The sequence below is a fragment of the Lipotes vexillifer genome, unplaced genomic scaffold, assembly GCF_000442215.2.
Source record: "Lipotes vexillifer unplaced genomic scaffold, Lipotes_vexillifer_v1.1 scaffold418, whole genome shotgun sequence".
Lineage (NCBI taxonomy): Eukaryota > Metazoa > Chordata > Mammalia > Artiodactyla > Lipotidae > Lipotes > Lipotes vexillifer.
Genome location: NW_006798629.1, coordinates 6,954,452 through 6,981,795, shown reverse-complemented (window position 1 = coordinate 6,981,795; position 27,344 = coordinate 6,954,452). Strand labels below are relative to the sequence as shown.

At 38.8% G+C, this 27,344-nt stretch overlaps 1 protein-coding gene across 1 annotated transcript in view; it reads right to left on the bottom strand.

Moving 5' to 3' along the window:
* LOC103088616 (collagen alpha-4(VI) chain-like) overlaps positions 1-27,344 on the bottom strand; it is a 136,010-nt gene that overhangs the window by 79,477 nt on the left and 29,189 nt on the right. Inside the window, 4 exon segments of the mRNA XM_007470646.1 lie at positions 36-107; positions 14,714-14,767; positions 23,959-24,051; positions 24,773-24,918. Of these exon segments, the coding sequence (XP_007470708.1) occupies positions 36-107; positions 14,714-14,767; positions 23,959-24,051; positions 24,773-24,918 (365 nt within the window).

Sequence of the window (27,344 nt, the reverse complement as noted above, 5' to 3'; positions counted from 1 at the left end):
AGGGAAAGAATTCCACAGCTCAAGGTCACAGTCACCTTGGGTCCTCTCGTACCCCAGCATCCTTCCTCACCTTGGGGTCCAGGAAGACCTCAGGGGCCTCTTTCTCCCTGTGGAATAATGATACACATGGAGACAGTACAGCAACTATCTAAACCACCACCCAATCAATTCCAACCAGCGATAACGACTGTCAGAATGACTAAAATATGGCACGGTCCTTATGATTACTTCCACATCCTCAAAGACGTGATTGGATCACCTGCAAGAGCAATCAGAATGCTCATCCATCAACTGCCCATATTGATGACTCCAAGTCATACAAATCTGAATTATCTAGATTTTTGATCAATTCAGTCAAGCCACATGGGCAAAACTTAAGCATTCAAACAAAACAGGTGTATCTAAACATTTCCTTCAGGCAGCTAAAACTGGATGAAAGTTTCCTTGTGGTTCCACAAAGGATAAACCACATTATTTAACTCTTCCTCTTCTAGGTGAAATCTTGCCCGTCCCTAAGATATAGATCATATGTCACCTCCTCTTCTGAGAAGCCTTTTCTGCTATATTGCGTGTTTTTTTTGTTGTTGTTGATTTTTTGCGGTACGTGGGCGTCTCACTGCTGTGGCCTCTCCCATTGCAGAGCACAGGCTCCGGATGCGCAGGCTCAACGGCCATGGCTCACGGGCCCAGCTGCTCCGTGGCATGTGGGATCTTCCCAGACCTGGGCACGAACCCACGTCCCCTGCATCGGCAGGCGGACTCTCAGTCACTGCGCCACCAGGGAAGCCCTATTATCTGTTTTTGTGTTATATTTCTGCTATAGTGTGAACTTCTTGGAGACAAGGACAATGCCTCATTTCTTTATCTCAGTGTTTCCAGCCCTAAGCATAGCGCCTGGCACACAGTATCATCCAATCAGGATTTGAAGAATGACTTCCTGAATTCTATTAACGAATATAACCTTTTCATCTAGTATTGGATAAGGAAGGGAATGATAGACATCATGCCCTTTGCCAAGCTGACTAAATATAGAAAGCACTGTACATCCCCTGAGCTTTTATCAAAAGAGGGTCTACAAATGTTAACATCTAACTTTGACTTAATGAGGCCAGATAACTTCCCTACATAAGCTGCCCAGGACAGTAAAAGGGAACATGGGAAAGTAAGAGGTACTCCGGGTCTAGGTACTCTGGGTGTGCGTACTAGAGTAATAGGGAAGAAACTTTGTATTCTATTACAAGTTAATCACTAAAGGGATGTTGCCTATAAGCTTAAAGTATACATAATGGCCCATCTCTGGGAACCCTGCCTCCCAGGTAATGAGCATCAAGCTAAAATACCTTTGTTTAGCTCACAGGAAACATCCTGACCAGGCCCACCTGTGAAAGACTGCAGGAAGGAAGAAATTAACACGTCTCCTCTGGAGGCTGGCTGGAACCAGAAAATGTTTGACTTTACTTCCTCCCATTTCAGTATAAAATAAGCCTGAATTCTACCTCAGGCAAGACAATTCTTTGAGACACAAGTCCACCACCTTCTTGGTCTGCCGGCTTTCCAAATAAAGTCATTATTCCTTGCCCCAGCACCTCATCTCTCAATTTATTGGCCTGTCATGGGGCAAAAGCACTATAAGCTTGGACTTGGTAACACTAGTTCTGCTTCCAACTTGTTTTATGAGCACATGACTCTATAAGTAACAGTTTCCTCCACTGATAAAATATGAATCTGGATAATACTGATTCTAACCATTCATAGGATTGCTGCATTGAACACATGAGATACTGTATTGAAAGTACTTTTCAGATCACATGGAGTGGAAAATGAGGTGTTTTATACATAACAGACAACAATAGCTAATGAGACAAGCACAAATTCTGGCTTCAGACAGACGTGGGTTCGGGTACATCTCCAGGCCTTTGAGGAGTTTGGGATTTTGGGGACACAAGCCACCTGTTTCCTTGCATGGCCCTGCAATAAACCTTTCTCCACTCCAAACTCCATTTTGGTTTGCTTGGCCTCACTGTGCGTGGGGCACACAGACTTGCATTCAGTAACAATTATGCTGAGTGAAATAAGCCAAAAAGACAAATACTGTATGATTCTATTTAATGAGGCACCTAGGGTAGTCAAATTCATAGAGACAGAGAGTAGAATAGTGGCTGTCTGGGGTTGCAGGGAGCAGGGGATGGGGAGTTGGCATTTAATGGTTATAGATTTCCAGTTTGCAACATGGAAAGGGTTCTGGAGATGGGTGGTGGGGATAGTTGCACAACAACATGAATGTACTTAATATCACTGAACTATACACTTTAAAATGGTGATGATGACAAAGTTGATGTTATGTGTATTTTACCAGTTAAAAATTAAAAGGAAAATTGCAAAGGAAAAAACTCCCCATTCCCATGACTTCTATTTCCACTTTCTAAAGTTTCAGTTGTTGTACATACATGACTATGTGTTTTTTTCAAAATTAGTCCTCAGAAAAAAAGAGTACTCCTAATTTGAATCTTCACAATGTCTTTACAAAGTTTCTCGTACTTGGAAGACTCTCTCCATTACTTAACTTTAAACAGCATAGTATTGTCACACAGTCAGAGTTAATTTGAGATATTTATGGGATGTTTATGGAGGCCACCTACCAGATCAATTTAAAAAGGGAAAATAAAAGGAGGTAAAGAAATCTAACAGAGATTATTTATTATATATGAAGGTAAGACCTCATAATTTCAAATGTTAGCTACCATGAAACAAGACTTTTAACAATCACTTTTACAAACAATAGAATTTGTGATTACATGGTGGAAACCATAAAAATATTCTTAGAAGAAAAATGAGGCAATGGGTTTTTGAAGCTGGAAGTAAAATTTGCCATGCCAGACTTCTTAGATTTAAAAGAGGTTTATCTTTTAAAACTTAGAAGTGAATACAATGTACTCTAGAAAGCCAGGTGAGATGTTTCCAAGAAGTGGCTTCAGCAATGCTGAAGAAACTGATATAGAAACTACATGGGAAGAATTTTTAATAAAATGAGAAAGAGAAAAAAGAAGAATTTCTAATTTAATATATCTTTTAACATCATGAAAGACATTAAAATGCTTATGTGTAACTAAGTATTATAAATAGACGTTTGTCTAATTCACCTACATCCTTATAAGTTCATATTCTCTAATTGGGCAAAACATTTTTAGGATGTTCTCATGAGAAAATGGGAATTGTCTTATAATGGGCACATGTTAAATTGTTTTGAGAAGAAAATTTGGGCTCATTCAGAATTAAGTTCTATCGTGTTTAAAAATTGGTGTCCCATTTGCTCACAGCAGTTCCTTATTAAAGCTAACAAATATAGTCATGACTTAATGGAGAGAATTACATCACCAAAAGATTTTCAAGTGTTGGGCTGGTGCACGTTATTATATGAGAAATTGGAATTGTAAGAAGAAAAGTACCTTACATTGTAAATGAAATGAGGAAATGTGGACACAATGTCTAGTGGTGCCTCTGGCGCATAGGACACTCTCAACAAATGTTAGCTGTTTTTGTTACTATGGAAGTTACATAACTATTTTTTGTGACCTTAGATAACCTAACTAATTTGATATATAACTGAGACTTTATGTGTGATCAGCGCATATGAAAACTACCATCTCATTATAGGTAAATTTTTGAAATATACATAATCCATGAGTCTGGCAGATTGTATTTTCCAAAGATGGCCATGAGGAAATCGCTGTACTCTTCTGCCCTGTGACCTTGCACTCTCGCATCAAGAGGAAGAGTCTAGTCCCCCACTCCCTCTGAAATCTGGCCAGCAAGCTACCACTTGACTTCTGAGGCTGCTCAGAGCCTGGTGACTTCAGGCCTGGGCTCCTGAAATGGACACTCCCTGTGAGACCAAGCAGCCTTGCAGCTCCACCTCAGCCTGCCCTTCCGCATTCCAATCCCTCCAGGCATGGAGAGGAAGCCACCTCAGCAGCGGGTCCTCCAGCACCAGGCTAGGGATGGTGAGGGGTGGGTGGGGAGGAGACCCCAGAAACCCAGCAAACAGTAGGAAACAGTTCCTTTTTCAGTTTCCCCACCCAGAGTCTGTGACTGTTGTTTTACACCATCAAGGGTGTTGTTGTCATTTGGGGTAGATGGGGGAATTAGATAACTGGAACGTGAGTTGGTTACTTGTCCTTGTGTAACAGGGGCCCGCATACCCAAAAAAAAAAAAAAAAAATGCTTTGCTGATGGTACTGATGAACCTAGTGGCCGGGAAGGAATAAAGACGCAGACATAGAGAATGGACTTGAGGACATGAGGCAGGGGAGAGGAAGCTGGGAAGAAGTGAGAGAGTAGCATTGACATATACACACTACCAAATGTAAAGTGGATCACTAGTGGGAAGCTGCTGCATAGCACAGGGAGATCAGCTTGATGCTTTGTGACGACCTAGAGGGGTGGGATAGGGATGGTGGGAGGGAGGCTCAAGAGGGAGGGGATATGGGGATATATGTATACATGTAGCTGATTCACTTTGTTGTACAGAAGAAATTAACACAACATTGTAAAGTAATTATACTACAATAAAGTTTTTTTTTTTAATGCTTTGCTGAAACCCTTCAGGGAGTTTGAGATTTGGGGGTCATAAGCCACCCATCTCCTTGCTTGACCCTTAAATAAACCTTTCTCTTCTCCAAACTCAGATGTTTTGGTAGTTTGGTATCACTGTGCATCAGGCAAACAGACTTGCTTTCTGTCACATAACCTTTGTATTCTATTGCTTTTGCTACAAGTTAATCACTAAAGGGATGTTACCCATAGCTTAAAGTACACATAATGGCCCATCTCCTGGAACCCTGCCTCCATGCCTGAGCATTCAGCTAAAATACCTTTGTTTAGCTCACAGGAAACATCCTGACCAGGCACATCTGTGAATGGCTGCAGGAAAGAAGAAATTAACACACCCCTCTGGAGTCTGGTGGAACCAGGAAATATTTGCAACAACTTATCACTTTTTTACTTTCCCTCCTCACCTCCCTCTCTCTGTTCTATAAAAGGAACTAGCATTCAAATCAAGGCAAGATGGTTCTTTGGGACAATAGTCTACCATCTTCTAGATCTACTGACTTTCTGAAAAAAATCAGTATTCCTTGCCCCGACACCTCATCTCTCAATTCATTGGCCTGTCATGGGTGAGCAGTATGAGCTCACTTGTAAATTTTGAACTTGAACCTACAAATTCTGGGCATGTTCTGAAACCCATCCACTTGCAAGAGCTGTCTCTGTCACTGAGCAGACCAATCTGACCTGCTTTGTGGGGAAGCAACATTAAAAGCCATTCAGAGGACAACACAGTTTGAAGTCACCTCTCTTGTGAGAAATGCAAAGAAAATGAGCGCTACTGAGATGCACTGTCACATTTGGTAGCCACAGGTGGCTGCTGAGCACTTGAAACATGTCTGGTTCAATTAAGATGTGTTCTAAGTGTAAACTACGCACTGGATTTCAGGGACAACATTTTTTTTTTCAGGTTAAGCTTTTTTAAAGTGAATCAGTTATACATATACATATGTTCCCATATCTCTTCTCTCTTGTGTCTCCCTCCCTCCCACCCTCCCTATCCCACCCCTCCAGGCAGTCACAAAGCACCTAGCTGATATCCCTGTGCTACGTGGCTGCTTCCCACTAGCTATCTACCTTACGTTTGGTATTGTATATATGTCCATGCCTCTCTCTCGCTTTGTCACAGCTTACCCTTCCCCCTCCCCATATCCTCAAGTCCATTCTCTAGTAGGTCTGTGTCTTTATTCCTGTCTTACCCCTAGGTTCTTCATGACATTTTTTTTTCTTAAATTCCATATATATGTGTTAGCATACGGTATTTGTCTTTCTCTTTCTGACTTACTTCACTCCATACGACAGATTCTAGGTCTATCCACCTCATTACAAATAGCTCAGTTTTGTTTCTTTTTATGGCTGAGTAATATTCCATTGTATATATGTGCCACATCTTCTTTATCCATTCATCCAGTGATGGACACTTAGGTTGTTTCCATCTCCAGGCTATTGTAAATAGAGCTGCAATGAACATTTTGGTACATGACTCTTTTTGAATTATGGTTTCCTCAGGGTATATGGTTTTCTCAGTCTTGGGATTCCTGGGTCATATGGTAGTTCTATTTGTAGTTTTTTAAGGAACCTCCATACTGTTCTCCATAGTGGCTGTACCAATTCACATTCCCACCAGCAGTGCAAGAGTGTTCCCTTTTCTCAACACCCTCTCCAGCATTTATTGTTTCTAGATTTTTTGATGATGGCCATTCTGACTGGTGTGAGATGATATCTCATTGTAGTTTTGATTTGCATTTCTCTAATGATTAATGATGTTAGGCATTCTTTCATGTGTTTGTTGGCAGTCTGTATATCTTCTTTAGAGAAATGTCTATTTAGGTCTTCTGCCCATTTTTGGATTGTGTTGTTTGTTTTTTTGTTATTGAGCTGCATGAGCTGCTTATAAATTTTGGAGATTAATCCTTTGTCAGTTGCTTCATTTGCAAGTATTTTCTCCCATTCTGAGGGTTGTCTTTTGGTCTTGTTTATGGTTTCCTTTGCTGTGCAAAAGCTTTGAAGTTTCATTAGGTCCCATTTATTTATTTTTGTTTTTATTTCCATTTCTCTAAGAGGTGGGTCAAAAAGGATCTTGCTGTGATTTAGGTCATAGAGTGTTCTGCCTATGTTTTCCTCTAAGAGTTTGATAGTTTCTGACCTTACATTTAGGTCTTTAATCCATTTTGAGCTTATTTTTGTGCATGGTGTTAGGGAGTGATCTAATCTCATACTTTTACATGTACCTGTCCAGTTTTCCCAGCACCACTTATTGAAGAGGCTGTCCCTTCTCCACTGTACATTCCTGCCTCCTTTATCAAAGAAAAGGTGACCATATGTGCATGGGTTTAATCTCTGGGCTTTCTACAGGGACAACATATTTTTAAAAGTAAGCTATCTCATCAACTTTTAAATAAATAACATGTTGATTACATTTTAGATATACTGGGTTAAATAAAATATGTTATTAAAATTAAATTCTGTTTTTCTTAACTTTCCTTAAGGCGGCTACTAAAATTTTTTTAATTATATAAGATTATGTATGCCACTCACATTATTTTTCTAGCTCTGTACTAGAGGTTCTTTATAAAATGTCTTGGTTTTAGGATGTTAAGACAGCAGAGAACAGGGAAAAAAATCATCTCCCATCCTAGACAGAGGCAGCCTTGTTGATCCTGTTTGTCTGAAATTGGCATCAATGATTCTAATGGGTTGGTCAGACCTTAAGTTACTCTCTTAAGCCTGGCCAGGCTCATTGAACCACAGGCCAAGCAGAAAAAAATAACACTTAAAGGACATCTTCTTTGTTGTATAGGAGAAGCTAACACAACACTGTAAAGCAACTATACTCCAATAAAAATTAATAAATAAAAATAAAGGATATCTTAATTCATCACAAAAATAGGAAGGAATATTTTCACTACTTCTAAGCAAAATAGCAAAAGTTCACAATTCACATTTCTGAATGTATTTCTAACATCTCAGACCATGCTTATGAAGGCAAAATAAAGAGAAAAGTTGAGACATTCAAAGAAAGATAGACAAAATGTAAAGGCAGAGGACTATGTACCAGGTGAAGGAACAAGATAAAACCTCAGAAAAACAACTAAATTAAGTGGAGATAGGCGACCTTCCAGAAAAAGAATTCAGAATAATGATAGTAAAGATGATCCAGGACCTCGGAAAAACAATGGAGGCAAAGATCGATAAGATGCAAGAAATGTTTAACAAAGACCTAGAAGAATTAAAGAACAAACAAACAGAGATGAACAATACAATAACTGAAATGAAAACTGCACTAGAAGAAATCAATAGCAGAATAACTGAGGCAGAAGAACGGATAACTGACCTGGAAGACAGAATGGTGGAATTCACTGCTGCAGAACAGAATAAAGAAAAAACAATGAAAAGAAATGAAGAAAGCCTAAGAGACCTCTGGGACAACATTAAATGCAACAACATTCTCATTATAGGGGTCCCAGAAGGAGAAGAGAGAGAGAGAAAGGACCTGAGAAAATATTTGAAGAGATTATAGTCAAAAACTTCCCTAACATGGGAAAGGAAATAGCCACCCAAGTCCAGGAAGCACAGCAAGTGCCACACAGGATAAACCCAAGGAGAAATACACTGATACACATAGTAATCAAATTGACAAAAATTAAAGACAGAAAAATTATTAAAAGCAACAAGAGAAAAATGACAAATAACATACAAGGGAACTCCCATAAGGTTAACAGCTTATTTCTCAGCAGAAACTCTACAAGCCAGAGGGGAGTGGCATGATATATTTAAAGTGATGAAAGGGAAAAACCTACAACCATGATTACTCTATCCAGCAAGGATCTCATTAAGATTCGATGGAGAAATAAAAAACTTTACAGACAAGCAAAAGCTAAGAGAATTCAGCACCACCGAAGTAGCTTTAAAACAAATGCTAAAGGAACTTCTTTAAGTGGGAAACACAAGAGAAGAAAAGGACCTACAAAAACAAACCCATAACAATTAAGAAAATGGTGAAAGGAGCATACATATTGATAGTTACCTTAAATGTGAATGGATTAAATGCTCCAACCAAAAGACACAGGCTTGCTGAGTGGATACAAAAACAAGACCCATATATATGCTGTTTACAAGAGACCCACTTCAGACCAAGGGATACATGCAGACTTAAAGTGAGGGGATGGAAAAGATATTCCATGCAAGTGGAAATCAAAAGAAAGATGGAGTAGCAATACTCATATCAGATAAAATAGATTTTAAACTAAAAAATGTCACAAGAGACAGGAAGGACACTGCATAATGATCAAGGGATCAATCCAAGAAGAAGATATAACAATTATAAATATAATATATGTACCTACATAGGAGCAACTCAATACATAAGGCAAATGCTAACAGTTATAAAAGAGGAAATTGACAGTAACACAGTAATAGTGGGGGAGTTTAACACCTTACTTACACGAAGGGACAGATCATCCAGACAGAAAATTAATAAGGAAACACAAGCTTTAAATGTCACAATAGACCAGATAGATTTAACTGATATTTATATACATTCCATCCGAAAACAGCAGATTACACTTTCTTCTGGAGTACACACGGAACATTCTCCAGAATAGATCACATCATGGGTCACAAATCAAGCCTTGGTGAATTTAAGAAAATTAAAATCGTATCAAGCATCTTTTCTGACCACAACACTATGAGATTAGCAATAAATTACAGGGAAAAAAAACATAAAAAATACAAACACATGGAGGGTAAACAATACGTTACTAAATAACCAAGAGATCACTGAAGAAATCAAAGAGAAAATCAAAAAATACCTAGAGACAAATGACAATAAAAACACGATGACCCAAAACCTAGGGGATGCAGCAAAAGAAGTACTCAGAGGGAAGTTTATAGCAATACAATCCTACCTTAGATTGTATGAAACAAGAAAACTCAAATATACAAGCTAACCTTATACCTAAAGGAACTAGAGAAAGAAGAACAAACAAAATCCAAAGTTAGTAGAAGGAAAGGAGTTATAAAGATCGGAGGAGAAATGAAATAGAAACAAAGAAAACAACAGCAAAGATCAATAAAACTAAAAGCTGGTTCTTTGAGAAGATCAACAAAATTGATAAACCTTTAGCCAGACTCAAGAAAAAACAGAAGAGGACTCAAATCAATAAAATTAGAAATGAAAAAGGAGAAGTTACAATGGACACTGCAGAAATACAAAGCATCATAAAAGACTACTACAAGCAATTCTATGCCAATAAAATGGACAACCTGGAAGAAATGGACAAATTCTCAGAAAGGTATAACCTTCCATGACTGAACCAGGAAGAAATAGAAAATAGAAACAGACTAATCACAAGTAATGAAATTGAAACTGTGACTTAAAATCTTCCAGCAAACAAAAGGCCAGGATCAGATGGCTACTTAGGAGAATTCTATCAAAAATTTAGAGAAGAGCTAACACCCATCCATTTCAAACTCTTCCCAAAAATTGCAGAGGAAGGAATACTCCCAAACTCATTCTATGAGGCCAGCATCACCCGGATACCAAAACCAGACAAAGATACTACAAAAAAAGAAAATTACAGACCAATATCACTGATGAATATAGATGCAAACATCCTCAACAAAATACTAGTAAACAGTATCCAACAACATATTAAAAGGAGCATACACCATGATCAAGTGGGATTTATCCCAGAGATGCAAGGATTCTTCAATATATGCAAATCAATCAGTGTGATACACCATATTAACAGACTGAAGGATAAAAACTATATGATCATCTCAATAGATGCCAAAAAAGGTTTTGACAAAATTCAACACCTATTTATGATAAAAACTCTCCAGGAAGTGGACATAGAGGGAACCTACCTCAACATAATAAAGGCCATATATGACAAACCCACAGTAAGCATCATTCTCAATAGTGAAAAACTGAAAGTATTTCCTCTTAGATCAGGAACAAGACAAGGATGTCTACTCTCACCACTGTTATTCAACATAGTTTTGGAAGTCATAGCCATGGCAATCATAGAAGAAAAAGAAATAAAAGGAATATAAATTGGAAAAGAAGAAGTAAAGTTGTCACTGTTTGCAGATGACATGATACTATACATAGATAATCCTAAAGATGCCACCAGAAAACTACTATAGCTAATCAATGAATTTGGTAAAGTTGCAGGATACAAAATTAATGCACAGAAATCTCTTGCATTCCTATACACTAATGATAAAAAATATGAAAGTGAAATTAAGGAAACACTCTCATTTACCATTGCAACAAAAAGAATAAAATACCTAGGAATAAATCTACTTAAGAAGGTAAAAGACCTGCACTCCGAAAATTATAAGACACTGATGAAAGAAATCAAAGATGAAACGAACAGATGGAGAGATATACCATGTTCTTGGATTGGAAGAATCAATATTGTGAAAATGACTATACTACCCAAAGCAATCTACGGATTCAAAGCAATCCCTATCAGATTACCAATGGCATATTTTACAGAACTAGAACAAAAATCTAAAAATTTATATGGAGACACAAAAGACCACGAATAGCCAAAGCAATCTTGATGGAAAAAAACAGAGCTGGAGCATTCAGACTCCCTGACTTCAGACTATACTATAAAGCTACAGTAATCAAGAGAGTATGGTACTGGCACAAAGAGAGAAATATAGATCAATGGAACAGGATATAAAGCCCAGAGATAAACCCATGCACCTATGGTCTACTAATGTATGACAAAGGAGGCAAGGATATACAATGGAAAAAAGACAGTCTCTTCAATAAGTGGTGCTGGAAAAACTGGATGGCTACATGTAAAAACATGAAATTAGAACACTCCCTAACACCATACACAAAAATAAACTCAAAATGGATTAAAGACCAAATGTAAGACCGGACACTATGAAACTCTTAGAGGAAAAAATATGAAGAACACTCTTTGACATAAATCACAGCAAGATCTTTTTTGACCCACCTCTTAGAGTAATGGAAATAAACAAATGGGACCTAATGAAACTTAAAATCTTTTGCACAGCAATGGAAAATATAAACAAGACAAAAAGATAACCCTCAGAATGGGAGAAAATATTTTCAAATGAATCAATGGACAAAGGATTAATCTACAAAATGTATAAACAGCTCATGCAGCTCAATATTAAAAAAACAAAAAACCCAATCCAAAATTGGGCAGAAGACCTAAATAGCCATGTCTCCAAAAAAGACATACAGATGGCCAAGAGGCAAATGAAAAGCTGCTCAACATCACTAATTAATAGAGAAATGCAAATCAAAACTACAATGAAGTATCACCTCACACCAGTTAAAATGGGCATCATCACAAAATCTACAAACAATGAATGCTGGAGAGGGTGTGGAGAAAAGGCAATCCTCTTGCACTGTTGGTGGGAATGTAAACTGATACAGCCACTATGGAGGACAGTATGGAGGTTCCTTAAAAAACTAAAAATAAAACTACCATACGACCCAGAAATCCCACTACTGGGCATATACCCTGAGAAAACCATAATTCAAAAAGAGTCATGCACCACAATGTTCATTGCAGCTCTATTTACAATAGCCTCGACATGGAAGCAACCTAAATGTCCATCGACACATGAATGGATAAAGAAGATGTGCCACATATATACAATGGAATATTACTCAGCCATAAAAAGAAATGAAATTGAGTTATTTGTAGTGAGGTGGATGGACCTAGAGTCTGTCATTCAGAATGAAGAAAGTCAGAAAGAGAAAGACAAATACCGTATGCTAACACATAAATATGGAATTTAAGAAAAAAAAATGTCATGAAGAACCTAGGGGTAAGACAGGAATAAAGACACAGACCTACTAGAGAATGGACTTGAGGATATGGGGAGGGGGAAGGGTAAGCTGTGACAAAGCGAGAGAGAGGCATGGACATATATACAATACCAAACGTAAGGTAGATAGCTAGTGGGAAGCAGCCACATAGCACAGGGATATCAGCTAGGTGCTCTGTGACTGCCTGGAGGGGTGGGATTGGGAGGGTGGGAGGGAGGGAGACACAAGAGAGAAGAGATATGGGAACATATGTATATGTATAACTGATTCACTTTGTTATAAAGTAGAAACTAACACACCATTGTAAAGCAATTATACTCCAATAAAGATGTAAAAAAAAAAAGATGTGGTACATATATGCAATGGAATATTAGGCATAAAAAGGAACAAAATTGGGTCATTTGTAGATACGTGGATGTACTTAGAGACTGTCATACAGAGTGAAGTAAGTCAGAAAGAGAAAAACAAATATTGTACATTAATGCATATATGTGGAATCTAGAAAAATGGTACAAATGAACCGGTTTTCAAGGCAGAAATAGAGACACAGATGTACAGAACAAACGTATGGACACCAAGGGGGGAAATCAGGGGCAGCGGGGTGGTGGGATGAACTGGGAGATTGAGGTTGACATATATACACTAATGTGTATAAAATAGATAACTAATAAGAGCCAGTTCTATAAAAAATATATAAATAAAATAAAATAAAATAAAAATATGTCCAATTTACAATTTGATAATATCTTCAAATTTAATAAAATCAGACTGCATTGTTGAGAAAATTTGTATCTCATGAAAAACAGAAGTAAATTATAGGCTTTTAATTAAATATATGACAAAAAAAAAAAAGAAAAGTTGAGCAATTCTCCCACAAACGTAATCAAAGAAACAGATCAGCTTACATAAGTCTCAGCAGCTACATTTTACTCTAATTTCTGCTTACTTTCCAAGCTCAAACAGCCTAAATGTTCAGAATAATAAAGCACCATGCTACTCTAAGTGGACCAATTAGAACATTCATGCTTTTGTACACCAGTAGTATGAAAAGTTTGGTCCCAGGACCCCAGGTTCCCAAGACCCTTTGGGAGGGGGTGCTCACATAGTTAAAACTGTTTTCCCAATTACACTTAAATATTATCTTTTCTTTTTTCACTCATATTCTCTTCCAGGTATATAGCAGAGTTTTTCAGAGGTCAACAAGCAAGTGATATCACAACAGACTCAGTACAGAAGCAGATATAAGAATCCAGCTGTCTTCTAATAAGTTAGACATTATGACATTTAAAAACACATAAAACTGGGCTTCCCTGGTGGTACAGTGGTTAAGAATCCGCCTGCCAATGCAGGAGACACAAGTTCGAGCACTGGTCCAGGAAGATCCCACATGCCATGGAGCAGCTAAGCTTGTGTGCCACAACTACTGAGCCTGTGCTCTCAACTAGAGAAAACCCACGTGCAGCAATGAAGACTCAATGCAGCCAAAAATAAATTAACTAGTTAATTAATTTTTTTAATGTGTAAGAATAGCCAAGAAAAAAATTTTTTAAATACATAAAACAGTGCCACTCTTCTCACTAAAAGATTTTGTTTTGGAAAATATAGTTATTTTTCATAATGGAATATGTCATTTATGTTATGGGTTTATTTTTCTTATTTTGAAATAAGATAAATAATTTTAAATTATTTCAGTTTTAATTTCTAATATGGTAAATTCCAGTCCCCAAGCTAACAATTCTCTCAACAATACACATTGTTCTCCATGGCCAATCACATGATAGATAACTTTTCCTTGCCCAGGGATGTATACAGGGTTATATACAAACCATCAGTGGGTAACCATAACTCCATCACCTTTTTAGCCACTCAGGATGGCATCTAATGATCTTGTAAGAATGGCCTTGGTTCTCTTTATTTTGTTAGGCCATTAACAAACATGACTGCCTCATTAATAGTAACAAATTACCTGTGATCTAGCTCATGCTTAACAACTAATATTACATACATTCACATTAGACCACATTTTCAGTTATCTCAAATTCAGATTAAAAAACCAAACAACCATACTTCATCATCAAACATCTTCTAGAGATTATATCTTTACAAACCTTATCCATCTGACATTTGTTATAATAAATGGTTATTTTTATATAGATATTTTAAGTCCATTTAAAAAGGCATAGATGAGAAAAAAATTCATGGCTTAAGTGCCATGAAGTATGACTACTATTTGACCCATTTTACCACATTCCTTTAAAGAAAAAAGTAAGATTCAGTACTTACATGACTACCTTCTTCACCAGGATAACCAGGTAACCCATCAGAACCCCTCTCTCCCTAAGAAGAGAAGAAATCAAAATAGATAACTCAGACTCCAAATCCTTCATTTCTCAAATCTACATGAAATAAAATTTTTTACTAATACACACCCTTGTCTCACTGAGTTGACATTTTATTGAGAATCTACTAAATGTCAAGCATAACGCACAGAAACATATAGAAACAAATACTCTTGCCCTGTCTTAAAGTGAAAACTTGAATACCTGTTTGTCTTTATAGCCCAGTATACCAACCTATTTTTATTTTTCTAAAATACCTTTTTAAGCCATTCCATCGTGAAAATCCAAGAAAAAACTAGTTTCTAGTTTTCTAGGAAAACTTTTACTTTAAAGAGGGCTTTGAACTGTTTTTACAAAAAATTAATAAACAAAGGTGTTACAGCCCATATTACTTATGAGAAATGGTTGTTTATTTCTGTATGACTCAGCTGTTTAGTCTCTCTCTCTCTTTTTTTTTTTTTTTTTTTTTTTTTTTTTTTTTTTTTTTTTTTTTTTTTTTTTTTTTTTTTTTTTTTTTTTTTTTTTTTTTTTTTTTTTTTTTTACTCTTTTTAGATATCTAAACACACAAACCATTTTCTCTCAAGGAAGTTTGGCTTGCCATTTTATAGCCAGAGGTGTTAATTTAGTGTAAAAACCAGTCACTAAAATATGTGAGCCATCATCTATTTGTAATTAACAAAGATAAAAGTAATACAACCAAGCACTGAATTCTAACAGACAGAGTAGAGAAGTCAAAAATTCAAGACACACCCATCTTTGGCCTTAGAGGCATAGTCTTTGAGTTGTTAAAAAAAAAAAAGTCAAGAGTTTCCCAAGCTTGATTTTCTGACCCTCCAATCCCATATTTAAGAATAACAAGAGGGGAAAAAAATCTAGTGCAAAGGCATGATTACAATTTATTTTTCAAAAAGTAATTATACACTGTTCTAAATTAAGATTGATCTGCAAAGTAAGTAAGAGCTCATTCCAACCATCTCATGGAAAACCTTACAAAAAGAGAATATAAAAGCCAATGGGGGGGCATCCCTGGTGGTGCAGTGGTTGGGCGTCCGCCTGCCGATGCAGGGGACGTGGGTTCGTGCCCCTGTCCGGGAGGATCCCACATGCCGCGGAGTGGCTGGGCCCGTGAGCCATGGCCGCTGAGCCTGCGTGTCCAGAGCACTGTGCTCCACAACGGGAGAGGCCACAGCAGTGAGAGGCCTATGTACAGCAAAAAAAAAAAAAAAAAGCCAATGGGTTTAACTCAACCTTACCCATGGGTTTGTGATTATCCACCCATCCTAAAGCTGTAGTCCCACAAGAATGGAACCTAGTAACCCAGGGTATCTGAGCCATTTCTAATGAGATAGTCTCCCTTAAACATGAAGTGGTGGAGATGAGGGTGAGATGGCGGAAGAGTAAGACGCGGAGGTCACCTTCTTCCCCACAGATACACCAGAAATACATCTACATGTGGAACAACTCCTACAGAACACCTACTGAACGCTGGCAGAACACCTCAGACCTCCCAAAAGGCAAGAAACTCCCCACATACCTGGGTAGGGCAAAAGAAAAAAGGATTAACAGAGACAAAAGGATAGGGACGGCACCTGCACCAGTGGGAGGGAGCTGTGAAGGAGGAAAGGTTTCCACACACTAGGAAGCCCCTTCGAGGGCGGAGACTGCCAGTGGCGGAGGGGGGAGCTTCGGGGCCGTGGAGGAGAGCACAGCCACAGGGGTGCAGAGGGCAAAGCGGAGAGATTCCTGCACAGAGGATCAGTACAGACCAGCACTCGCCAGCCAGAGAGGCTTGTCTGCTCACCCACCGGGGCAGGCGGGGCTGGGAGCTGAGGCTCGGGCTTCGGTCGGATCCCAGGGAGAGGACTGGGGTTGGCTGCGTGAACACAGCTTGCAGGGGGTTAGTGCACCACGGCTAGCCGGGAGAGAGTCCGGGGAAAAGTCTGGACCTGCCGAAGAGGCAAGAGAATTTTTCTTCCCTCTTTGTTTCCTGGCGCGCGAGGAGAGGGGATTAAGAGCGCTGCTTAAAGGAGCTCCAGGGATGGGCGCAAGCTGCGGCTAAAAGCGCGGACCGCAGAGAAGTGCATGAGACGCTAAGGCTGCTGCTGCCGCCACCAAGAAGCCTGTGTGAGAGCACAGGTCACTATCCACACCCCCGTTACGGGGAGCCTCTGCAGCCCGTCACTGCCAGCGTCCCAGGATCCAGGAAGAACTTCCCTGGGAGAATGCACGGCGGCGCGCCTCAGGCTGGGCCAGAGCCCGCGAATCAGCGGCTCCTTTAACCCCGTCCTGTCTGAGCAAAGAACAGACGCCCTCCGGCGACCTACATGCAGAGGCAGGGCCAAATCCAAAGCTGAGACCCTGGGAGCAGTGAGAACAAAGAAGAGAAAGGGAAATCTCTCCCATCAGCCTCAGAAGCAGCAGATTAAAGCTCCACAATCAACTTGATGTACCCTGTATCTGTGGAATACATGTATACACAATGAATCATCCCAAATTGAGGAGGTGGACTTTGAGAACAAGATTTATGATTTTTTCCCCTTTTCCTCTTTTTGTGAGTGTGTATGTGTATGCTTCTGTGTGAGATTTTGTCTGTACAGCTTTGCTTCCACGATTTGTCCTAGGGTTTTTTCCGTCAGTTTTTTTTAAATTTATTTTTTTTCTTAATAATTATTCTATATTTTAATAACTTTATTATATTTTATCTTTCTTTATTTTATTTTACTTTATCTTCTTTCTTTCTTTTTTTCCTTCATTCCCTCCTTCCTTCCTCCCTCCCTCCCTCCCTCCTTTCTTTCTTCCTACTTCTGCTAATTCTTTCTACTTTTTCTCCCTTTTACTCTGAGCCGTGTAGATGAATGGCTCTTGGTGCTGCAGCCAGAAGTCAGTGCTGTGCCTCTGAAGTGGGAGAGCCAACTTCAGGACACTGGTCCACAAGAGACCTCCCAGCTCCACATAATATCAAACGGTGAAAATCTCCCAGAGATTACCATCTCAATACCAACAACCAGCTTCACTCGACGACCAGCAAGCTACAGTGTTGGACAACCTATGCCAAACAACTAGCAAGATAGGAACACAACCCCACCTATTAGCAGAGAGGCTGCCTAAAATCATAACAAGTCCACAGACATCCCAAAACACACCACCAGACATGGACCTGCCCACCAGAAAGACAAGATCCAGCCTCATCCACCGGAACACAGGCACTAGCCCCCTCAACCAGGAAGCCTACACAACCCACTGAACCAACCTTAGACACTGGGGACAGACACCAAAAACAACGGGAACTACAAGCCTGCAGCCTGCAAAAAGGAGACCCCAAACACAGTAAGATAAGCAAAATGGGAAGACAGAAAAACACACAGCAGATGAAGGAGCAAGATAAAAACCCACCAGACCTAACAAATTAAGAGGAAATAGGCAGCCTACCTGAAAAAGAATTCAGAATAATGATAGTAAAGATGATACAAATCTTGGAAAAGAATAGACAAAATGCAAGAAACATTTAACAAGGACCTAGAAGAACTAAAGATGAAACAGACAATGATGAACAACACAATAAATGAAATTAAAAATACTCTAGATAAGATCAATAGCAGAATAACTGAGGCAGAAGAATGCATAAGTGACCTGGAAGATAAAATAGTGGAAATAACTACTTCAGAGAAGAATAAAGAAAAAAGAATGAGAAGAACTGAGGACAGTCTCAGAGACCTCTGGGACAACATTAAATGCACCAACTTTCGAATTATAGGCGTTCCAGATGAAGAGAAAAAGAAAGGGACTGAGAAAATATTTGAAGAGATTATAGTTGAAAACTTCCCTAATATGGGACAGGAAATAGTTAATTACCTCCAGGAAGCACAGAGAGTCCCATACAGGATCAATCCAAGGAGAAATACACCAAGACACATAATTATCAAACTGTCGAAAATTAAATACAAATAAAACATGTTAAAAACAGCAAGGGAAAAACAACAAATAACACACAAGGGAATCCCCATAAGGTTAACAGCTGATCTTTCAGCAGAAACTCTGCAAGCCAGAAGGGACCGGAAGAACATATTTAAAGTGATGAAGGAGGAAAACCTGCAACCAAGATTACTCTACCCAGCAAGGATCTAATTCAGATTTGACGGAGAAATTAAAACCTTTACAGACAATCAAAAGCTGAGAGAGTTCAGCACCACCAAACCAGCTTTACAACAAATGCTAAAGGAACTTCTCTAGGCAAGAAACACAAGAGGGGCTTCCCTGGTGGCGCAGTGTTTGAGCGTCTGCCTGCCGATGCAGGGAACTCAGGTTCGTGCCCCGGTCCAGGAGAATCCCACATGCCGCGGAGTGGCTGGGCCCGTGGGCCATGGCTGCTGAGCCTGTGCGTTGGGGGCCTGTGCTCCGCAGTGGGAGAAGCCAACAGTGAGAGGCCTGCATACCACAAAACAAAAAACAAAACAAACAAAAAAAGAAACACAAGAGAAGGAAAAGACCTACAATAATGAACCCCAAACAATTAAGAAAATGGGAATAGAAACACACATATCGATAATTACCTGAAATGTAAATGGACTAAATGCTCCCACAAAAAGACACAGATTGGCTGAATGGATACAAAAACAAGACCCATATATATGCTGTCTACTAGAGACCCACTTCAGACCTAGAGACACATACAGACTGAAATTGAGGGGATGGAAAAAGATATTCCATGCAAATGAAAACCAAAAGAAAGCTGGAATAGCAATTCTCATATCAGACAAAATAGACTTTAAAATAAAGAGTATTAGAAGAGACAAAGAAGGACACTACATAATGATCAAGGGATCAATCCAAGAAGAAGATATAACAATTGTAAATATTTATGCACCCAACATAGGAGCACCTCAATACATAAGGCAAATACTAACAGCCATAAAAGGTGAAATCGACAGTAACACATTCATAGTAGGGGTCTTTAACACACCACTTTCACCAATGGACAGATCATCCAAAATGAAAATAAATAAGGAAACACAAGCTTTAAATGATACATTACACAAGATGGACTTAATTGATATTTATAGGACATCCCATCGAAAAAAAACACAATACACATTTTTCTCAAGTGCTCATGGAACATTCTCCAGGATAGATCATATCTTCAGTCACAAATCAAGCCTTGGTAAATTTAAGAAAATTGAAATTGTATCAAGTATCTTTTCTGACCACAATGCTATGAGACTAGATATCAATTACAGGAAAAGATTGGTAAAAAATACAAACACATGGAGGCTAAACAATACACTACTTAATAATGAAGTGATCATTTAATAAAAGAGGAAATTAAAAAATACCTAGAAACAAATGACAATGGATACACAATGACCCAAAACCTATGGGATGCAGCAAAAGCAGTTCTAAGAGGGAAGTTTATAGCAATACAATCCTACCTTAAGAAACAGGAAACATCTCGAATAAACAACCTAACCTTACACCTAACGCAATTAGAGAAAGAAGAACAAAAAACCCCCAAAGTTAGCAGAAGGAAAGAAATCATAAAAATCAGATCAGAAATAAGTGAAAAAGAAATGAAGGAAACGATAGCAAAGATCAATAAAACTAAAAGCTGGTTCTTTGAGAAGATAAACAAAATTGATAAACCATTAGCCAGACTCATCAAGGAAAAAAGGGAGAAGACTCAAATCAATAGAATTAGAAATGAAAAAGGAGAAGTAACAACTGACACTGCAGAAATACAAAAGGTCATGAGATACTACTACAAGCAACTCTATACCAATAAAATGGACAACCTGGAAGAAATGGACAAATTCTTAGAAATGCACAGCCTGCCAAGACTGAATCAGGAAGAAATAGAAAATATGAACAGACCAATCACAAGCACTGAAATTGAAAGTGATCAAAAATCTTCCAACAAACAAACGCCCAGGACCAGATGGCTTCACAGGCGAGTTCTATCAAACATTTAGAGAAGAGCTAACACCTATCCTTCTCAAACTCTTCCAAAATATAGCAGAGGGAGGAACACTCCCTAACTCATTCTACGAGGCCACCATCACCTTGATACCAAAACCAGACAAGGATGTCACAAAGAAAGAAAACTACAGGCCAATATCACTGAAGAACATGGATACAAAAATCCTCAACAAAATACTAGCAAACAGAATCCAACAACACATTAAAAGGATCATACACCATGATCAAGTGGGCTTTATTCCAGGAATGCAAGTATTCTTCAATATACGCAAATCACTCAATGTGATAAACCGTATTAACATACTGAAGGAGAAAAACCATATGATCATCTCAATAGATGCAGAAAAAGCTTTCGACAAAATTCAACACCCATTTATGATAAAAACACTGCAGAAAGTAGGCATAGAGGGAACTTTCCGCAACATAATAAAGGCCATATATGACAAACCCACAGACAGCATCGTCCTCAATGGTGAAAAACTGAAAGCATTTCCACTAAAATCAGGAACAAGATAATGTTGCCCACTCTCACCACCCTTATTCAACATAGTTGTGGAAGTTTTAGCCACAGCAATCAGAGAAGAAAAGGAAATAAAAGGAATCCAAATCGGAAAAGAAGAAGTAAAGCTGTCACTGTTTGCAGATGACATGATACTATACATAGAGAATCCTAAAGATGCTACCAGAAAACTACTAGAGCTAATCAATGAATTTGGTAAAGTAGCAGGATACAAAATTAATGCACAGAAATCTCTGGCATTCCTATATACTAATGATGAAAAATCTGAAAGTGAAATCAAGAAAACACTCCCATTTACCATTGCAACAAAAATAATAAAATATCCAGGAATAAACCTACCTAAGGAGACAAAAGACCTGTATGCAGAAAATTATAAGACACTGATGAAAGAAATTAAAGATGATACAAATAGATGGAGAGATATACCATGTTCTTGGATTGGAAGAATCAACATTATGAAAATGACTATACTACCCAAAGCAATCTACAGATTCAATGCAATCCCTATCAAACTACAACTGGCATTTTTCACAAAACTAGAACAAAAAAATTTCACAATGTGTATGGAAACACAAAAGACCTCGAATAGCCAAAGCAATCTCGAGAATTAAAAATGGAGCTGGAGGAATCAGGCTCCCTGACTTCAGACTATACTACAAAGATACAGTAATCAAGACAGTATGGTACTGGCACAAAAACAGAAACTTAGATCAATGGAACAGGATAGAAAACCCAGAGATAAACCCATACACATATGGTCACCCTATCTTTGATAAAGGAGGCAGGAATGTACAGTGGAGAAGGGACAGCCTCTTCAATAAGTGGTGCTGGGAAAACTGGACAGGTACATGTAAAAGTATGAGATTAGATCACTCCCTAACACCATGCACAAAAATAAGCTCAAAATGGATTAAAGACCTAAATGTAAGGCCAGAAACTATCAAACTCTTAGAGGAAAACATAGGCAGAACACTCTATGACCTAAATCACAGCAAGATCCTTTTTGACCCACCTCTTAGAGAAATGGAAATAAAAAAAAAATAAACAAATGGGACCTAATGAAACAGAGCTTTTGCACAGCAAAGGAAACCATAAACAAGACCAAAAGACAACCCTCAGAATGGGAGAAAATACTTGCAAATGAAGCAACTGACAAAGGATTAATCTCCAAAATTTATAAGCAGCTCATGCAGCTCAATAACAAAAAAACAAACAACCCAATCCAAAAATGGGCAGAAGACCTAAATAGACATTTCTCCAAAGAAGATATACAGACTGCCAACACATGAAAGAATGCTCAACATCATTAATAATTAGAGAAATGCAAATCAAAACTACAATGAGATATCATCTTACACCAGTCAGAATGGCCATCATCAAAAAATCTAGAAACAATAAATGCTGGAGAGGGTGTTGAGAAAAGGGAACACTCTTGCACTGCTGGTGGGAATGTGAATTGGTCCAGCCACTATGGAGAACAGTATGGAGGTTCCTTAAAAAACTACAAATAGAACTACCATATGACCCAGCAATCCCACTACTGGGCATATACCCTGAGAAAACCATAATTCAAAAAGAGTCATGTACCAAAATGTTCATTGCAGCTCTATTTACAATAGCCCGGAGATGGAAACAACCTAAGTGTCCATCATCGGATGAATGGATAAAGAAGATGTGGCACATATATACAGTGGAATATTACTCAGCCATAAAAGGAAACGAAATTGAGCTATTTGTAATGAGGTGGATGGACTGAGAGTCTGTCATACAGAGTGAAGTAAGTCAGAAAGAGAAAGACAAATACCATATGCTAACACATATATATGGAATTTAAGAAAAAAAAATGTCATGAAGAACCTAGGGGTAAGACAGGAATAAAGATACAGACCTACTAGAGAATGGACTTGAGGATATGGGGAGGGGGAAGGGTAAGCTGTGACAAAGCGAGAGAGAGGCCTGGACATATATACACTACCAAATGTAAGGTAGATACCTAGTGGGAAGCAGCCGCATAACACAGGGAGATCAGCTCGGTGCTTTGTGACCGTCTGGAGGGGTGGGATATGTAGGGTGGGGGGGGAGGGAGACGCAAGAGATATGGGAACATATGTATATGTATAACTGATTCACTTTGTTATAAATCAGAAAGTAACACACCATTGTAAAGCAATTATACTCTAATAAAGATGTAAAAAAAAAATTATGAAGTAGTTATTTTCCTATCACTTAACCCTAGAGTTAACACAGAGATGCATGTTAACCACCTGTAAACCAGTGACTCTATCTATCCTCAGAGTTTAGTGCTATAAAATAGAATATTAGATCAGAGGGGAAGAGGCTTTGAGTACCGTAAAGAAAACAGATGTTAGACAAATGACAATATTGTGGACAAATGAACACTTCTGTGCAGTGATAGAATCTGTGAAAGTATGAAATAAATGTAAGTAGGCAGAATAATATAGTGGAAAGAATGTGAGCCCTGGAGTTAGGCAGACTTAAGAACTTAAATCCCAGAATGCCTTTTTGTAACTGTGCGACTTTGGGAAAGTGGTGTTCCCTCTCTGACTCTCAATTTCACACCTGTAAAAGAGGCTTGTTAAGAGGATAGAATTAGAAAAGGGGTGTTAAAGACATAACACAGGCCTGGTGTGCAGATGAAGTCTCTGTCCTCCCCCATACACACCCAACAAGTGCTCACCTTCCTTCCCAGGCTCCCACCATCACCTCTGTGCCCGTCTTCTCCAAAGCACTTTGCATACATATTGCAGCATCTTCTTTCTACAATTGTGTCCTGAAAACAGAATCCATGCCACATAATGATTTTTTTCATCTGTATTAACCTACGTCACATTACACACTAAAGAAACAATTCTCGGGCCTCCCTGGTGGTGCAGTGGTTGAGAGTCCGCCTGCCGATGCAGGGGACACGGGTTCGTGCCCCGGTCCGGGAAGATCCCACATGCCACGCTGCAGCTAGGCCCGTGAGCCATGGCCGCTGAGCCTGCGTGTCCAGAGCCTGTGCTCCGCAACAGGAGAGGCCACAACAGTGAAAAAAAAAAAAAAAAAAAAAAAGGAACAATTCCCTCAAGTTTTTAAAAACTATTAGAATGGGTCTTCCCTGGTGGCGCAGTGGTTAAGTATCTGCCTGCCAGTGCAGAGGACACAGGTTCAATCCCTGGTCTGGGAAGATCCCACATGCCACGGAGCAACTAAGCCCATGTGCCACAACTACTGAGCCCACGAGCCACAACTACTGAAGTCCGCATGCCTAAAGCCCATACTCCACAACAGGAGAAGACACCGCAATGAGAAACCCATGCACCACAATGAAGAGTAACCCCTGCTCACCACAACTAGGGAAAGCATGCACTCAGCAATGAAGACACAATGCAGCCAAAAATAAATAAAATAAAATAAATACATTTATTTTAAAAAGTTCAAAAAATTAAAAAATTAAAAATATTAGAATGAATAGGCCTAGTAAAAGATGATGTTAAAAAAAAAAAAACTACAAGTTGCTTCAGTAAGAAGCTTGGAAGAGATCGCTGTGTGATGTTCAGAGGCTGAGTGTATACAAGTCCTCTGCCAAATTCTAGCTCCTGGAGCTCCTCTAATTTATGGACACCCTCCAGGCCAACAGTCAGGAGTCCGGAGAATCCTTCAAAAGAGCAACAGGTGGGCGATTTACTTGCATGTCTTTAAAATGGTCTGACGTGTTTTGGCCCCAGATAACCATCCATCATTCCACCCTTCCTATATGCTCCTCTGTCTTATATCAAACAGCATTTGTATTAAAATCAAAACAAGCTGATGGCATGCCATCTTGAAGAATTGGTTTGATACCTTTCAACCCCAGCAGCTAAAAGGTGAACAGTTAGGTGGAACCAGAAAGGACTCTCAGAGCTCTCTTATAACCCCTAGTTTTTGGTTCAAAGAGGGTTTTTCCCTGTTATCGTATTGTTACATCCTTTAACACAAATTCTTGAAGTAGACTTGTGGTTTATTCTTAGAAACTGCGACAGTGATTGTTCACAAATATTCTGGTTTGTCTACTTAAGGGCACTGGATAGGATTTTACTTCTTTGGGAAAGTTATAAACTCTCATTAAGCCTCAATTCCTTACCTGTAAAAATATTATCTATCTTGTGAAAGTTAGAACTCTCCATACGGCTTGCTCTGACCAGTGAAGTGTGAGCAGAAGTGACCCGGGTAACTCCCTGGGAGAAATGTTAAGAGGAATGCACACTTTGCCCCATTTCCTTTCCCCATCACAGGAATAGGCCCCCTCCTTCAGCCTGGGTTCTTGAGTGATGAGAATGAGGCATAGACGAATGGGCATGCAACACAAGATAGATACAGTCTTGCTAGTTTAAGCCACCAAGATTTGAATGTTGTTTGTCATTGCACTTTGCCTCTCCTACTGATGCAGGCAGTAAAAGGTCATCTGTATTTTCCCACAAAACAGAAAACATATGGACAAGAACACTTTTCAGACCTGGCTAGAAAGCATTGTAGAATTCAGAACAAATAATACCGTTAATATTTTAAACACTAAATTCACACACAAGCACACACACATCAGCTTTTTTGCTATTGCAAACCAGCTGCTTTAAAACCTTATGGTTAAATGTTGTATACACATTCTTAATTATTCCTTAAAATAAATATCTGGAAATGGAATTGCTGATCTAGTAGGTAGACAAAGTTTTCAGTCCTTTGTCTTATACTCCCAATTCCCTTCCAGAGAAGTTGCAAAATTTTAAACTTCCAATGGCAATCTATGCATTAAATTCAGTTGAAAGCAAGTTGCCACAAAAATATTCCATTTAATGCAATACCTATTAAAATACCCATGACATTTTTCACAGAACTAGAACAAATAATCCTAAATTTTATATGGAACCACAAAAGACCCTGATTTGCCAAAGCAGTCTTGAGAAAAAAAAGAACAAAGCTAAAGGTACCACGTTCCCTAACTTGAGACAATACTACAAAATTACAGTCATCAAAACAGACACATACTAGCACAAAAACAGACACATAGATCAATAGCACAGAACAGAGAGCCCAGAAATAAACCCACATACTTGTGGTCAGTTAGTCTATGGCAAAAGAGGCAAGACTAGCCAATGGAGAAAAGACACTTTCTTCAATAAGTGGTGCTAGGAAAACTGAACATGTAAAAGAATTAAATTAGAACATTTTCTCACACTATATACAAAAATAAACTCAAAATGGATAAAATACCCAAATAGAAAACCAGAAACCATAAAACTCCTAAAAGAAAACATAAGCAGAACACTCTTTGACATAAATCGTAGTGTTATTTATTTATTTATTTTTTGGATCTGTCTTGTAAGGCAAAGGAAACAAAAGCAAAAATAAAGAAATGGGACTAACAGCAAAGGAAATCATCAACAAAATGAAAAAACAACTCACGGAATGGGAGAAGATATTTGCAAATGATATGACCAATAAGGGGTTAATAACCAAAATATATAAACAGCTCATACAACTCAATATCAAAAAAACAAATAACCCAATTAAGAAATGGGGAGAAGACCTAACAGATGTTTTTCCAAAAATGACATACAGATGACCAACAGGCACATGAAAAGATGCTCAACATCACTAATCATCAGAGAAATGCAAATCAAAACCACAATGAGATAGCACCTCACACCTGTTAGAATGTCTATCATCAAAAGGTCTACTAATAACAAATGTTGGCAGGATATGGAGAATAGGGAGCCCTCTTACACTGTCGGTGGGAATGTAAATTGGTGCAGCCACTATGGAAAACAGTGTGGAGTTTCCTCAAAAAACTTAAAATAGAACTACCATATGATCCAGCAGTTCCACTTCTGGGTGTATATCCAAAGAAAACAGGGCTTCCCTGGTGGTGTAGTGGTTGAGAGTCCGCCTGCCGATGCAGGGGACATGGGTTCGTGCCCCGGTCCGGGAAGATCCCACATGCCACAGAGAGGCTAGGCCAGTGAGCCATGGCCACTGAGCCTGCGCGTCTGGAGTCTGTGCTCCGCAACGGGAGAGGCCACAACAGTGAGAGGTCTGCATAGCACAAAA